Raw genomic sequence first — 16,093 nt, 5'->3', positions numbered from 1 at the left:
AATGCACAAATAGAGGCAGTATACACCGGGCAAGCTGTGGTAGAGACAACCATTCCTTTTGCCCTAGGTGCACTCCACAAGATTTGGGCCCTGCAGGAAGACAGGCTTGGATGGTGCTTCTGGAAGCGCTTGCTGCAGCAGAAGGTTCAAGTGGCCGCTTTTATGGCCACAGCAGATGGGCCTGGCTGTGGCTCCGCTCTGTGTGCACCAGCATGGCCAAGGGAAATAGGAGGGGGGTGGCCCCACAGAGGGCTGCCTCACAGGGAGGGACTGCTGCTGACCACCCCATTAGAGAAATGGTTGAACCCCACCCCTCCCACCCAATGAATCCAGGGGATGTCCAGGCCCTGCGTTATTTGTGTAGACAGCTGCCTGCACTGAGGTGGTAATCAGCTGGCATTTTACGTGAGCAGCTATTGACAGACTTCTGGAAGAACTCTGCTCCACTCACCCAGCTCCAAGCAGCTCGCTCTTGCCCTGAAAACACCCATCAGGCCATTTCCCTGGAGTTGACAGCTGACTCACTCCTGTTTGTGCTAAAAGTAGGAATACTCCAGACTGAGGCTAGTAGAACAGTCCCAATTCCACCCGCTGCTTAAAACATGCTTTAAACACTCTGGTTCAGTCAGTGGGGAGAGGCCGGATCCATCCAAAAACCAGCCCAAGGGAGACCTTTTCCTCTTGTTGGCTGCAGCTGGGCCTGGGCACGTGTGGCCAAGCAGAGACGCTCCAGAGTTGCTGGACTACCATTCCGTCACCCGCCGCTGCAGTAGACCATGGCTGGTGGTGACTGGAGCTGTAGCCCAACATCAGCTGGAGACCCTCTGCAGGGCCACCCCTGGAAGATTACATTTTAAAGGTGACGTCTGAAAATATAAGCCGTGGTTGGAGCAAACCAGTGCCTCCTGCTGCCCGCTCCCCAGAGGCCTGTGAATGAGCAGCAGCAGTCTTTTCTGGAGTCGCCCACCACTGGTTTGCCTCTGTGCTGCTTAGCATGGTACCAGCTCAACCTCGCAGAGCAGAGAGCTGGTAAGAGATTGCTGGGCTCAGTCTGCCTGCCCTCCCTCCCGCCCTCCCCGTTATGTAAATGTCACTACAATCTTTTGAATTTGCTGTACCATTTCTCAAGTAAATTCCTGGGAGGTTTGCTATCTGCTTATCTGTCTGCCTGGTTAGACAGAGACTTGCTTGGAACAAAACTGTATGCTAGCACTTGAGCGTCACAGTACCTGCAAGCCAATTCATATTTTCCCATCAGGTAGGTCAGTCAGGAAATACCCGAGCAAGTTCACAAAATCTCGTAGGCCGGAAAAGATCATGGAATGAATCTCCACCCTCCCCACCCCCGTGAGACCCCCACTTTCTGCCCCAGTTCCCAGGCCAGCAATCAAGAAGCTAATGAATCAAGGTTGCCATCTTATGCACACTTAGCTGAGAGTAAGCACCACTGAGCATAGCAGGACTTCCAGTAACACGCATGGGATTGCTCTGCCGAAAAACTAGCCTTTTCTGCTAATTATCAGAACACGTACCTCATGCGGGGAAGGGTGGGGGGTGTGTGTTGATGATTTCCTTTTTCTTTGCTGATGTCCCTGAACTAGCTAATGTTGTACTGCAATTACAAACCTTCACAAAAGGTTAAGGGGGGGGAGGGCGACTACCAGCCTGGCTTCCCCACAAGCAGCATACCATAGCTTCCAACAATCTGCAACCCACCTCCCCCAGGGTGTGTCTCGGTACTTAACGGATGTGGGGCCTGCATCCAGAGCCCCTCCCTCCATTTTGATAAGCCAGAACAAACACATGCCACCCACAATCAAACCCACATAACATGCTCTACAATCAAGCAGGAACAAAAATGCCAGCGTACGAGTCACTTTGCCGGTCTGAAGTGGCCAGGTGGTGGAATGTTTTCAGGGTGCTCATCTACACTGTAACAGGATCCATTGTAATTAAACGTTTTGAAATGCTCCAGATTACACCCATCACAAACCAGAAGAGGTAATTGAGCCCTGTAAAAAAGAAGCACCGCTCAGAACTATGTCTGACGCAGCACACACCCCTCGGCCTGCCAACCGCGGCTTTCAGCTTCGTGCATTCAGTGCAAGGTGCATCTCACTCTCTCGGCACCTAAGTGGCTGGAGGGGAGGCGTGGAAAGCTGGTATGCAAGGAAGAGCTCATCTCTCGCCCACCAAAGGAAACGTTACCAGGGAGAGCAAGGCGATACCGGCTGTGTACCGGCTCTGTACAGGAATCCCAGCAACGCTGAGAACCAGCTTTCCTTCCTCCCCTCCTCAGCAGACTTGCAGCCAGAAGGGTTCCTTGTTCCCTTCCTACACAAAGCTCACAAACCCCTTTCTTAGAATAACTGCACAGCCCAGAGCAGCCCCCTCCTTGCTCTCCCCAGGCAGAGGATACTTCACGGCCTCCCACACCTGCACTCCAAAACCTCTTTGGAGCCGAGCAGGACTGTGCAGCATCCTCCGGATTTCCAGTCAGGTTTTCCATCTCCTCCTTCCATACCCCTGAACAGCCGGTTCCTCTCCTAACCCAGCAATTAGAAGTACAGCACCGCCCACTGTTGTGGCTCTGTGTCCTCAGTTCATCCCATTCTGCACAGTGACGGCTGCTACTACTTATACACCACTTTTCAACAAAAGTTTGCAAAGCAGTTTACAAAGAAAAAAATAAATAATAGATAAGAGGATCCCTTGCTGTTTAACTTTTCGTTAATGATATGGTGACCCATTTAGATAGCTGCAATTTCCATCCCCCCAAGCTAGCTGGAAGAAGTATCTCGGTGTTGCTGTATGCGGACGATGCGGCCATTCTGGCCAGAACCCCAGTCGGTCTAAGGAGGGCCTTGGGGGCACTGGCTGTTTATTGTAAGAGAGAACGGCTGAGTATTAACTACCAGAAAACAAAGGTGCATTCCTTTGCTAGGAGACCCAAGAGACGGGTATGGAAAATCGATGGACAAAGGATAGAGCAGGTCCAAAATTTTGTATACTTGGGGGTAGCTGTTCACTCATCGGGATCAAGACGGGCCCATGCCTCTCATGTGGCCCAGGCTGCCCAAAACAGCGCCCGAGCTATTTTGCGGTTCTGTAGAACCAGGGGAGGGTTTTTTTATCCCAGCAGCCTTAAAACTTTTTCAAGCGAAATCATTGGCAGAGTTATTGTATGGTGCCCAATTGGGTCCTTACCCAGATCTGTCCCCCTTAGAAGTGGTGCAGTCTAAGTTCTTGAGAGCAGTATTTCAGACACCCAAGTGTACCTCTAATGCGAGGCTCAGATTGGAGGCGGGCCTCATCAAAGTTGAGGCCAGATGTTGGCAAATGGCGCTGTTTTACTGGCTGAGAGTTTTTTCCTCGGACACAGGGCTGAGCCGCTTAGTATTAGAGGATTCTTGTCAGTCGCCCTGGAAGTGTGCTCTGAACCAAAAGATGACCACTTTGGGCCTCGATCAGTCTGCCCTGCTTACGCAAAGTTTGGAGACAGCTAGGAAGCTCTTCAAACAGAGAGTTGAGGATATCGAGAGACAAACAGATATAGCAAGGGTACCTGACTTTCAGAGCCAGGAATCAGTCAGATATAGTTTGGCCCCAGCATCCTACCTCACTGTCTTGGAGGTGCCCCCTCTTAGAAGAGTTTTTACCCTGGCAAGATGCAATGCCCTGCTTTCAGCCCTCTTAGAGGGCCGATATAGAGGGATTCCTTATGGGGAGAGGCTCTGCCCATGTGGTGAGGGTCAAGTGGAAACAGTCACCCATGTGCTATTGGAATGTTTGTTCTATAGAGACCTGCGCCGGGATCTCATTTACCCTTTGCTAGTTAAATGCCCAGGTCTTGATTCTCCTCAGATGACTGACAGGCTGTTGGAAGGAAGCAATTCCTGCGCTACCAGACAGGTAGCTAAATTTTGCAGTGCAGCCCTTCGTTTGCGGAAGAACTTAGTAATGGGAAAATAGGCAATGGATCTAAGGCCAGAGCAACTTGTAGCCATAACGTGGCTAGCTGCAGGTGGGCACGCAGGTACTGGTATCACCTGTATATCAGCTGTAAATTTAATGACAATTTTTTCCAGAGCTCCTGAATTGTTTAACCCCCCTCAGATTTAGGAGTCGAGGAAGGCAACTGGTTGAGTTTTGATTTTGTGTAATAGCCTCATCAGTAGGAAATACTGCTGCCTCTTTTATCTCCAATTATTTTAGTTGTATTTTTAGTATCCTGATCTATGCTGAGGAGGATTTTTTAAAATGTATCTGGTGTTTGCAATAGAAGTTTGATCGTCCTCTCTTTTACATTTTTTTTAATATCATGCTGGTTGCTGACCGAAATAAAGAGATTGATAAGAGGATTCCCCATCCCCAAAGGCTCTCAGTCTAAAAAAGGAACATAAGGTAGACACCAACAACAGCCACTGGAGGGATGCTGTGCTGGGGGTGGATAGGGCCAGTTGTTCTCCCCCTGCTATCTATCTATCTATCTATCTATCTATTTATTAATTAATTATTTTTCATATTCTTACACCGCCCAAAACTTACGTCTCTGGGCGGTTTACAACAAGATTAAAAGTAAAACATTAATTAAAAACAAAAACAAAAAATTAAAAGCAGAAATTTAAAACACAATTTAAAATTTCAAAACAATATTCTAAAAACAACATTAAAACAATCAAAACAATATCAGTTAAAAGTCTGGGTGGAGAAATATAAGAGAATCACCACTTTGAAAGGTGCCTCTTTGCTCAGCCAGCAGGGGTCAGTTGCTCAGTCAGTCTGCTGTTGTGCCAGCTGCCACTGAAACACAGAGGAGCCCAGCTGGCTCAGACCAAAGGATCCCCTAAGCCCAGCATCCCGTTTCCAAGCAGCGGCCAGCTCAATGCCCCTGGGATTTCACAGACCAAGGCAGCGCCCCTCCCCTGTTCTCTGGTCGCAGCCATCTGATCCCGAGGTATACTGCTGCTGGAGATGGAGGTTCCATTTTTAGCAATTGCAGATCCTATCCTTCCTGAATTTCTTTGGCTAGGAAACTAACATTTAACCTAAATAGAGCTCAATCTAGCAGCTCAAAACTACTGCAAACACTGGACACATTCGACCAACACAGCTGATCTCTGATGATCTAATAAGACAGCAATCATTAAAACAAATACTCACAGGCAAGCAGTGGGAATCGGTGTTCCCTCTAAGGAGTGCGCATGCTCACAAGTTTTTCTATGTCCGCTCAGTTAATTTTAGATCCCACTCAGGTTGAATCAGGAAGGCCCCATTCTGAATGCACATGTGCACACACTGCCTTGACACTCCTGCCAAGAACAAAACTCATTCCGCACAGAGATTTAAAAAAATTAGAGAGAACACTGGTGGGAATTAGAGGCCTGTTTTGCTTTAAAAAATAGATATAATTTATTTGTAGGAGGAAAAATTCCGTACAATGAAGAACAATTATGTACAAAATAGGTATCTATAGAACCTACAGTTCTGAACAACACTTCCAGAATTCCTTTGTACATCTGACTATACACACACACAGGTTGCTGCTTTCAAGAGGAAGCAGCCCAGGTCTCCCCAAACAGGCTAGTCCTCCTGCCCCCCGAAACAAGCCGTTCAGTCTCTGACAGAGCTCCGGAGCCGTCACTCATCCAGAGTGGAGCAATGCTCATTTCCTCTTGCACCCGCAGCAAGATCCCCTTGAGCAAATGTTCAGATGTATTCGCCGCAGTCTGAGATGATCACTTTTTGCTTTGGCTTTCCATCTTTGCTCCCTTGGGCCTTGATAAAAAGGAGACAAGAGGCGGGGGGTGGGGGGGAGAGATGTAAAACCAGATCTCCAAACTGAGGAGGAAGCACCAGGCTGAAGCTCCGTTCATTCATGTGCTTAGTGTGCAGGGGAATCAGGCTCCCCTTTCACACAACCTGGAGCATAGCAAGCTGCCATATACTGAGTCAGACCCTTGGCCCATCTAGCTCAGTATTGTCTTCACAGACTGGCAGCGGCTTCTCCAAGGGTGCAGGCAGGAATCTCTCTCAGCCCTATCTTGGAGATGCTGCCAGGGAGGGAACTGGGAACCTCCTAGATGCTCTTCCCAGAGCAGCCCCACCCGCTAAGGGGAATATCTTACAGTGCTGACATGTGGTCTCCCATTCAAATTCAAGCCAGGGGAGACCCTGCTTAGCCAAGGGGACAATTCATGCTTGCGACCACAAGACCAACTCTCCTCCCAAACACCCTTGTTACTTCCTCACCACACGTGTGGAAAGGAAGGCGAAGACTGGGCGCAACGCTAGCGTCCGTCCCGGTGGTTTCCTTACCTCGATTTGCCGCACCACGTCCATCCCTTCAGTCACCTCCCCAAACACCACGTGCTTCCCATCCAGCCAGTCGGTTTTGTCGCAAGTGATGAAGAACTGGGAGCCGTTGGTGTTGGAGCCAGAGTTGGCCATGGACAACAAGCCTGCAACATACACACACACACACACACACACGTTGCTTTAAAATCCCCTCACGTATTTGTTACGAATTCGCCACCATCTGGGAGTAGTAGGAAATCTTTGCGGCTTACAGTCTGTTAAGAAAGGGAAACAGCCAGCGACGCCAGCAGCTGGGGCCCAGGGCTGACCTCCCCGCCCCTCCAGCACGCAGAGGTTCTGGGCTCAGGCACTCCAGGAGGTTTGTCCAGGAGACGAGCCGTCTTCCCTCCATCCCTTGACATTCTACTCAGTAGGAGTCAGCAGGCCGCCAGAGATGGCAGCTCAGAAGGCTGCTTTCTGGAGGCTGACCATTCGTCAGGTAGAGCTGCACAACGGTCAGCCTGCAGGAGTGCCCCCCCCCCCGCCCAGTTCATTAGGGAGAGCTACTCCTGTGTCGGAGCCTGAAGCTGAGACCTTCTGCAAGCCAAGCGGATGCTCTGCCCTCTGCTGCCAGCCCTGAAGGCTCTCCCTGATGGATGGATGGCCGGCCTGCAGGCAGAACACCTCTCGGGTGGGGCAGGAGAGAGAGGAGCAACCTGATGAGCAACGGCCCCTCCTGTGCCCCCCCCCGGCTCATTGGGATGAACCACTATCGGTCCTACCTTGTCTAGAAAGTTAACAGAATGCACTGCGCAAGCCACCTTAGAGCAGCAGAATGTAAACACAGCAATGCACAGTGTTGTCAGGTCGGCAGGGATTGCTGTGCCCTTTGGTGGCCCTTGATCAAGGCCACAAGTGGCGAGGAGGGCCACTGAGCTGTTGGGGTGGGGCGAGGAGGAGGAGGAGGAGGTGGACGTGGAAGTAGGGCCCATGTCAGCATGAGAGGCAAGGTGGTCGGGAGTGCCTCAGCCAGCCCTACGCCAGCACAGGAGAACCTGCAGCGTGTGGACATAAAGAGCTTCCTCTCGAGCAGACCCCTGGCCCACCTGGTCCTGGACTGCTCACTGCAACTGGCAGCAAGGGGCCGGCAGCTTTCCCCAGCCCATCCCCAAGATCCTTGTACCTGGAGAAATAGGCTGGGAAAGAGACCTGGGAGCTTTTGCATGGAAAGCAAGTGCTTGGCCCCTGGGCGAAGGGCCCTCCCCTCCTGCTGGCCTGGCAGATGTCTTGGCCAGACCAGAGACCCGCTGGGTCCAAAGCAAACTCCGGCCCCTCCGGCCCTCCCCTTTGCACTCGGCGGCACACGGGGAACAAGTTTGCACAAACTCAGCAATGCCCCACCTGGGCCCGTGTGCTTCAGGATAAAGTTCTCGTCATCAAATTTCTTCCCATAGATCGACTTGCCCCCCGTGCCGTTGTGGTTGGTGAAGTCCCCCGCTTGGCACATGAACTGCGGGATGACGCGGTGGAAACTGCTGCCCTTGAAGCCGAAGCCCTTTTCATGCGTACACAAGCAGCGGAAGTTCTCTGCAGTGGAAGGAAAGAGGGCCGGGAAGAAAGCAGGGAGCGACTGCCCTTCTGGCCGGAGGAGGTGCGTGCAGAAGGCGCTCCAGTCGCTCACTGAAGGCAAGAACTGAAGTCTGGCCCATCTGTCCATTGTGGGGGCGGGGGGGGGGGCGTTCAGTTGCAAGAATCCTATTGGTTGTCCTTAGGGCAATTTTGTTCCAGAGAAGTACAGCACATTTCTGCCCATAAACTGGTTAAGAAAAGGAGCAACCTTGGCCAAGCTCTGCATCTCTGCCTCAGGACACAGGGGGTTTCCAGTTGGGTCCCCAGCAGTGTTCCCTCTAACAGGGATTCCCAGATGTTGACTACAACTCCCAGAACCCCCAGCTACAATGGCTTTTGCTTGGGGATTGTGGGAGTTGTAGTCAACAACATCTGGGAATCCCTGTTAGAGGGAACACAGGTCCCCAGATGTCATTGGACTACAATTCCCATCATCCCCAGCCACAATGGCCAAAGGCCACTGCATTCAGCATCTGAGGACCCAACTCTGAGAACCTTTTTCTTAATGATTTCCTGGCTCCTTGCAGTCCTGTAATGCTCTGACACGCTCTTGAGATGAAAGCTGCATTTGTACAGACCTTACTAGTTTGGGGCATGTTCCAGCACCATGGACGATATTTGAAAACAACACTGAGTGACTGGAAAGAAGTCTGAGGATTTCTCCCTCTACCCCCCTGGCTGCGAGCAGAAAGGGGGCCTTACCAGTGGTCATGGGCACAATATCTGATCGCAGGAGGATGTTCAGTCGGCCAGCAGGCTTATTTCCAATCTTGATGTCCATGTAAACCTGGGGGTTGGCCCTTGATTTTTTTGCTGGTGGCTCACCCTAGGGGAAAACAGAGCTTCCAGGTTTCTAGGTCAAATCTCACCTTGGCTGTGAACTCACCAAGTGGCCTTAGGTCAGCCACTCTCTCTCCCTCTCTCTCTCCTTGGTCTGGCTTATGGGTGGGTTTCTGACTTTGTCCATGTGGAGGAGTTCAAAGCATTTTATAAATGCTAAGTGCTATTTTTGCGAAAGTGACTTCCGAGGCATTTCTGCACGGAACTTTGCCAGCGCCTGGTGCAGGGTTTGGGGGCTCTCTCTGAAAGTGAAGGAGAAATCCCCTTCCAGAAAGTGGCACAATGTGGAGTCGGAACACTCAACGTCTCCACCACACACAAGATTGCCTGGGCAGCCTGCAAGGCCTTGCTAAACTGTCAGCCCACAGACAGACGGGCAGCAGACAGCACAGGCTGATTGACAGGCTGAAGAAGGCATCCCACGCCCAGAAAAAGCACTCCACATAGCTCTGCTCCAGGGAAGCCATAAGAACCTCAGAACAGCCCTGCTGGATTGGGCCCAAGGAGGCCCATCTAGTCCAGCATACGGTGGCCCACCAGATGCCACTGGGAGCCCACAGGCAGGAGTTGAGGGCATGCCCTCTCTCCTGCTATTACTCCCCTGCAACTGGGCTGCAACGGCATACACTGCTGGGTGTGCGGAATCTCAACCACCACCTACAGCCTGCTCCCCCAACCAAGAGAGGCCCTTGTACCTCCTGGGCCTCCGATTTGGTAGGCCCGGCCCCCTCTTCTCCCACACTCTCCTCCAGCGTCTTCCCTGAGAATTTCTTCAGCCAATCATCATCTGACCAGACTGTCAAAGGGAAACAGAAAGCATTCAGAGAAAAGAAAGAAAAACCAACATCATTTTAAGCCCCAAATGAAAATATAACCGTGAGATCTGGAATGCCTTTCTTTCAAGCACAAAAAAGACAGAAGTATTTCAGGATTCAGAATATTAAGAACCATGAGCAAAGCTGAAAAGGAGAACTGCCCAGACTGGACGTGTGCTCAGTGGCTTGCTCACCAGCAGCAGAGCCTGTACTAGAGAGCGGGGTGTGTGTGTGTGTGTGTGTGTTAGCTCGTTCCTGCCTCGAACCGAGGCCAGACCGCCAAGCACAAGGCTAAGACTCACCTGGCCGGGACGATCCTTCCTTAATCCTCATGGGTTTGGCCAGGTTGACACGAATTGTTCTCCCAAAGAGCTCAGACTCATTCTCACAAGAGAACAAACAGACACGGCACAATTAGTACACAGGGCACGCAAGGTCCGTCCATGCCAGTCAATTCTCAGGTGGTTCTGTCCTATTAGGTGTTACTAATAGCATGGCCAGGGCATGGCTTGCCACAATTTACTTGCTAATTTCATGGGGTTTTCAGATCTTTTGAAATTCTTCTGAGAGCAAAATTAAAATTAAAATAAAATGGAACATGTTCTGGCATGTCTTACTTTGGCGCAGATCACTTTAAAATACGCAGAGGAGATTATGCTAATTCTATTACTGCTTATTGGATGAACGCATTTTTTTGGGTCCCTGGATACTGATTTTTGTGAGTTCTGGTACCATATGGCCCCGCAGGGATGGGCCTGTAGCTCCAGGCAAGAGCCCCTGCTTTGCATGGAGAAGGTCCTGGATTCAATCCCTGGCAGCATCTCCAGGTAGGGCTGGGAAGGACCCTTTCCCGAACTCTGGGACACTGCCGCCAGTTAGTGTGGTTAGATGGACCAAGGGTCTGGCTCCATATCCAACAGCATCACATGTGCCAGACACCTTTATCTTTCATTTTCTACCCGAGGCTCAGCAGGCGTTGGTGAATTCCCCCTTCTGGAGGAGGGCAAAGGAATCTCCTGGATCTCACCCTGAGCACCTCCAAGGCTCAACACAGGTGAGGGAGACTCCCATGCCCTTCACTCAGACCTAGAGCAGGGTCCCATTAACCAGGTCCCTTTTTAAACTCAAGTTTCAAGGATCAATTGGTTTTATTGATCAATTAACACTGCAAAGAAGGAACACACGGGGGGCCGTGGTGTCAGGCGAGGCAGCAGGTGGAAATCCAGCCCAAGCTGCCACCCTCCTTGATCTCCCAAGGCAACCACTTGGCGCTTGACCACCACTGAAGGCAAAAAGATGCCGACGGACAAGCCACTTTGCCCATGTCTTGGGCCTGAGCGACTCCAGCCTGTCTGGCTCGATTGCACTGAAGACAGGGAACAAAATGGCTCACAGACCGGAGCATCTGGGTTTCCACAGCATTAAATAAGAATGTAAAGTACGAGCATACCATGTTGTCGATGGCGGCAGCAGCATCCTGGGAGGGAGAACAAGAGGAGACATTTTACTGCCCCGGGCCTTTTTACTCCATTCATTACAGCTGGATACTTCCATGCCCAGGGCTGTCCCTAGGTGGGTGGGGGTGGGCCCAGGGGCCAATTAGTATGTGAGGGGTCTCAAGGGGAGGCGGTTGTGAGGAAGAGTGCCCATGCGACCCAGGTGGGGCCTGCCTCCTGCCTGCACATCTCCTCCCAGCTGCAGGAAGGAGTCTCCTCCCCAGGACCAGCCCAAGGGTCGGGGTGCCCCAGGTGAAGCCCCCTGGGCACCCCCCGCCCACCTCCTGGCCACAGCAGGCGGCGGGCAGGAGGGTCAGTGCCGGGGGGGGCGGCGGGGGTGATGGGGAGCACGTGCACCTTCCCTCCTCACCACTGCCTCTACCTGTCGCTTTGCAGTGGAGGCCACAGGCAGGCGGTGGGAAACACTCGCTTGCTCGCCTGTCCTCCTTGCCACGTTGCCTCCACTCACTGCCAAAGCGGAAGGTGGGGATGGAGGTGGGTGTTCCCCATCACCTGCCCTCCTTGCTGCTGCCGCCACTGCCACAAAGCAGCAGGGGGAGGCTGCAAGGAGAGCAGGCGTGAGCTCCCCCCCCCCGTTGCCCACCCAGCACCCACCCTCCTGCCCTTCACCTGCTGTGGCCAGGAGGGCAGGCGGGAGGTGGCCTAGGTCCCATGTGACCCCAGCCGTTGCTGCCCCTGCCAGACGGAGGTGGCTGCGGGGAAGAGAGAGACGCACCCGAGCCTGAAGGAGCACCCAGTGCCAGGCCATATGGGCTCCAAGGAATGTGATTCAATCTCTCCACTCCAGCATGTAGAAGGGCTGTGTCACCAGACAAGGGGAAATGAGTCTAGGTTCACGCGGTTTTCCAACGCCTTCCAAGGCTTTCCAAGCAAAACTATTCTAGAGCAGGAACACCACCAGCACTCACAAAAATATATACACATAGTCCTTTGCAGCTGCTCCTTTTTCTGTAGATAAAGCCCCAGGACACCCACCCCATTTTACAACAAATCACACCAACAGGTATCTTGTAAATGGCATAAAATCATCATCAAAATATGGAAATTTAGAATTGCTCATCATTATCAGATGCTGTACATATTTATTTTGAGGAAGAGATGGATGGCACAGCAAAATAAGCCCTGCACAGGCATTCAGGCAACATGGACACTGACCATGTGAAGATTAGAGGCTGGAGGTTCTTCCTCCAATTTAAGTACATCTACCATCTACACAATTCGAATGCTTCAACAGTGCTCCAGTATGGCAGGAGGTTGAGGCAGCAGTTCTGGATGGGCTTCCCTGTGAATGTCTCTGCTCTCACAGTGTGCTGATGAAGATGCTGTCAAACACTGGCAGTTTCTGACTAAAAGGGTGTTGATCTCTGTGCTTTACTCCCAACACTGGAAGATCTAGGAGAAGCCTTTTTGGCCCCGTAAGACTTGATTATCTGTCTCCAATCTCAATCTCTCTCTCCACCAAGGCTTGATTCAACTCATTCCCCACCCACTTCCGTCTGTCCTTCCCATTGGCAATCCGCAGAAAGTGGGCAGGGGGTGGAAGAGAGGGGGGGAAAGCAGAGGAGGAAGTTTGGATGGACTTGAAAACCACCTCAAGGCTGCCCAACTCTGCTTATTAATTATTCTTATTCTTATTTATTCCTCACCTCAGCCAGCTCAAATTCAATGAAAGCAAACCCGCGATGCTTTTCTGCAGATAAACAAGAGGAAGACTGTTAGCCCCCAAACACTGGACAGCCAAGACACACCCTCACTTTAATACAGGATTGTTACAGGAAGCTAATTCTCTGGCAGTCATTTCAGAAGCCAAGTCCCGTCTCCCATTCCTCTAAAGCTTTAGAAGGTCCAAAATCCCCAATATCTCCAGGCAGGAGAATGGAGAAGACTTCTCTCTGAAACCTTGGAGAGCTGCTGCCAGTCAATGCTGATCAGGAGAGACCAACAGTCTGACTCAGTAGAAGGCCGCTGCCTATGCTAATGGCTACCTAACACCACTCAGAAAAAGTCATTCCCAGAGGGTGCAATGAAACAACACAATCATGGGCCTCGCCCAATGGTCTAGAGATCTCCCAGTCCTAGGACAGACAGGCTCAGAAGCCAGAGAGAGGCTCAGTGGGTCTCCCAGCCTCTACAGTACCCAGAATGTTGGGGGCAATATGCTAAATCATTGTAAACCGCTTAGAGAGCTTCGGCTATAGAGCGGTATATAAATGTAAGTGCTATTGCTATTGCTACAGGTGAGCTGCCCAAGAACCTCATTTGCTCCAATGACCCAGGGTGCTAGAAATCTGTGAGGCCAGAGTCATAAGAACATCCATGCTGGATCAGGCCCAAGGAGGCCCATCTAGTCCAGTATCCTGTTTCACACAGTGGTCCACCGGATACCTCTGGGGAGCCCACAGGCAAGAGGTGTGTGCATGCCCTCTCTCCTGCTGCTGTTGCTTGCCTGCAACTGGGATTTAGCAGCATTGTGCCTCTGAGGCTGGAGGTGGCCCACAACCACCAGTCTAGTAGCCATTGATAGACCTGCCCACCACGAATCTGCCTAAGAATTAAGAATTTTCATTTTCTCATTCTGTATGAAGCCAGACTCTTAGGGATCAAATGGGTTTTTTCTAGTCCACTGGGACCTCCAACTACTGCAAGGAATAAAGGTCACACCAGCATCTACTCACCAGTTTCATAGTCCAGTGGTATTTGGATGTCTGTGATGTCACCAAAGGGAATGAAGGCGGCATGGAGCACCCTCTCATCCACCTCCTCTGCTAGCCCACCTGGACACAGAAAACATCTCCATCATTTTCTGCAGACATTATTGCATGTGCACAGGTTTCAGTACAAGAAAGCCCAAATATTTACCATTTTAGAGTTCTGTCCTGCCTTATCAAACATTTATATCAAAGTGGATAATATTGTGATCAAAACAATGAATCACTGAAAACACAACACCAGCTAAAAAGGAGCTGAAAAACTGTAGCTGATAACACAAGAGGACAAGGGGCGGGGGGAGGATGAAACTATCCGATACTAACACATGTTCAAAACATGAACAGAAGAGCAGGATGAACTTTGCCTGGTGCCAAGAATTGAGCAGCAAAGGGACCCAGCCAACATACCTTGGGAAGGAGTCCTATAATTCGGGCACCATCCCTGAGAAGGCATGCTCTTTCCAGAGGGAGGGAGGGGTACAGTGTTCCCTCTAACAGGGATTGATGCGGTTGACTACAACTCCCAGAATCCCCATCTGCAAAGGCTTTTGCTTGGGGATTCTGGGAATTGTAGTCAACAACATCTGGGAATCCCTGTTAGAGGAGACACTGGAGGGAGGGGGGGAGAGAGCTCTCTACCCCAGGGATTCTCAACCTTGCATCCCCAGATGTTATTGTACTTCAACTCCCATAATCCCCAACTGAAGGCCACTGGTGCTGGGGATTATGGGAATTGAAGTCCAATAACATCTGGGGACCCAATGTTGAGAATCCCTGCTCTACCCTATTCTCCATGGGAATGAAAACAGGTGGGAGGAAACTGTATGAAGCACCATTAATACAGAAGGAGTTTTTCATAACAACGTGAACAGGCAGAAAGAAGAAGAAAAGACAGGACTCTGCCTCGAGGAGGAACTTGCCGTCAACCACAGAAGACACAACAGGAGGAAGGGAGACATTCTCTGCCATGCAGGTCACAGGGTGAAGGGCACCTATTAAGTGACTGCATCCTTTCTTCCTGGCTGCCCCTGATGCTTGGAACCGGCTCCCTGAACATGCACAGAGGAGCACCACCTCTGACCCCTCCCTGTAGAAATCCCTCTGGCTTATCCACCCCCCAAGCAGGACATTCACCTACTTTCTCCCCTCTGTAGCTCCCCCACAATCCCTTTTAGACTGCAAGCTCCTTGGGGTCAGAGACTTAGCCAACTTGCCCACGAAACGGTGCCCCACAAGGCACCACGCGTACAGCCTTGGGGTGGCATAAAAGAAATAATGGCGAGGACAACCCCAGGGTGCCCAAGGGCACTGTGCTCCGACGGAACAACTGGAGGGTGGGTCGGGGTCAGCCTGTCCTCTGCTGTCTCCCCTCACCCATGCCTCCCTGAAGATGACGGCGAGGTGCTGGGCTAGTCCTGCGGGGGCTACCAACCAAGCGGCACCCTCCTCCTCCTCCTCCTCCTCCTCCGGGAGCAGCTGCCACTCCGAGCGTGCAAAGGCCAAGCGGATCTGCTGCTGCTGCTGCAGGCCAGGGCCCTGGAAGGGGTACAGCCAGGGAGGCTGCCTCCAGGGATGAGAGCCCACCTCGGGCTGCGCCCCGGCCCCGCCAGCCTGCTGGGCGACTCCGGAGCAGCACTGACTTGACTGGCGAGCCGACCTGGCTCAGCAGGAGGAGGAGAGGCTTGGATCGAGGCCACGGCGCCGGTTCACAAGCCCCCGTCCCCCAGATTCCCACGTGCTCCCGGACACGCAGGGCTCCCCCTCCGCGACTCACCCACGTACAGGACCCTCTTGGTGGAAGCCATCGTCCTCCTTGCCCACACTGCACCCGCCCCCCCCCCGCGGCTGCCCTCTGCTCCGGAACCGCTTCCCTCCTGGCCAGCCACGTGCTGTTTTTGTTTTTTTAATTATTTTTAAAAAATGTTTCAGAGTTATTTTGATGCACAATGACACAGGCAACATCATCTGGTGCGTTTCTGCAGAACTTGGATTTCCTGCCTTCGATACTTTAAGGAGCGATGATGAAAATACGAAAGGGGGGTTGTGGGCAAGAAACCGGAAGCAGCGTCATTTGACCATGATGGGCATGCGCCAATCCTTTAGCGCATGCGCAGATGCACAGGAAAGCAGGCGTTGTTGTCAAAGCGAGAGTGGCCCTATCCATCAACGAGTGGCACACTGTAGGGTTTTCTGATAGGCTAGTGTGTTATTCTCCCCACACCATCAGATTTCAGTACTTCCTCCTCCTCTTTCCTGATAAACTTCCGTGTCATTGCTCATGCTCAGT

The 16,093-nt window shown here is 51.8% G+C and overlaps 1 protein-coding gene across 4 annotated transcripts; it reads right to left on the bottom strand.

Moving 5' to 3' along the window:
* Nucleotides 1-5,387: 5,387 nt before the first annotated feature.
* PPIE (peptidylprolyl isomerase E) lies at nucleotides 5,388-15,816 on the bottom strand. 4 transcript variants are annotated; one of them, XM_053268608.1, is made up of 10 exons: nucleotides 15,581-15,816; nucleotides 13,774-13,872; nucleotides 12,745-12,788; nucleotides 11,032-11,058; nucleotides 9,884-9,965; nucleotides 9,462-9,562; nucleotides 8,629-8,752; nucleotides 7,699-7,884; nucleotides 6,319-6,461; nucleotides 5,388-5,778 (listed from the first exon to the last, which is right to left on the bottom strand). In XM_053268608.1, the coding sequence occupies exons 1-10, from the start codon at nucleotides 15,609-15,611 to the stop codon at nucleotides 5,710-5,712; spliced, it is 906 nt and encodes a 301-aa protein (XP_053124583.1). In that variant the 5' UTR covers nucleotides 15,612-15,816; the 3' UTR covers nucleotides 5,388-5,709. The 4 variants fall into 4 exon arrangements, with proteins under 4 accessions (XP_053124583.1, XP_053124584.1, XP_053124585.1 ...); XM_053268609.1 differs by lacking the exon at nucleotides 15,581-15,816 and adding an exon at nucleotides 15,181-15,285; XM_053268610.1 differs by lacking the exon at nucleotides 12,745-12,788 and having other exon boundaries at nucleotides 15,581-15,618.
* Between the last annotated feature and the right edge of the window lie 277 nt (nucleotides 15,817-16,093).

Source organism: Hemicordylus capensis, chromosome 7 (genome assembly GCF_027244095.1).
Source record: "Hemicordylus capensis ecotype Gifberg chromosome 7, rHemCap1.1.pri, whole genome shotgun sequence".
In the NCBI taxonomy this organism is placed as follows: Eukaryota; Metazoa; Chordata; class Lepidosauria; order Squamata; family Cordylidae; genus Hemicordylus; species Hemicordylus capensis.
This window is presented reverse-complemented; position numbering and strand designations above follow the sequence as displayed.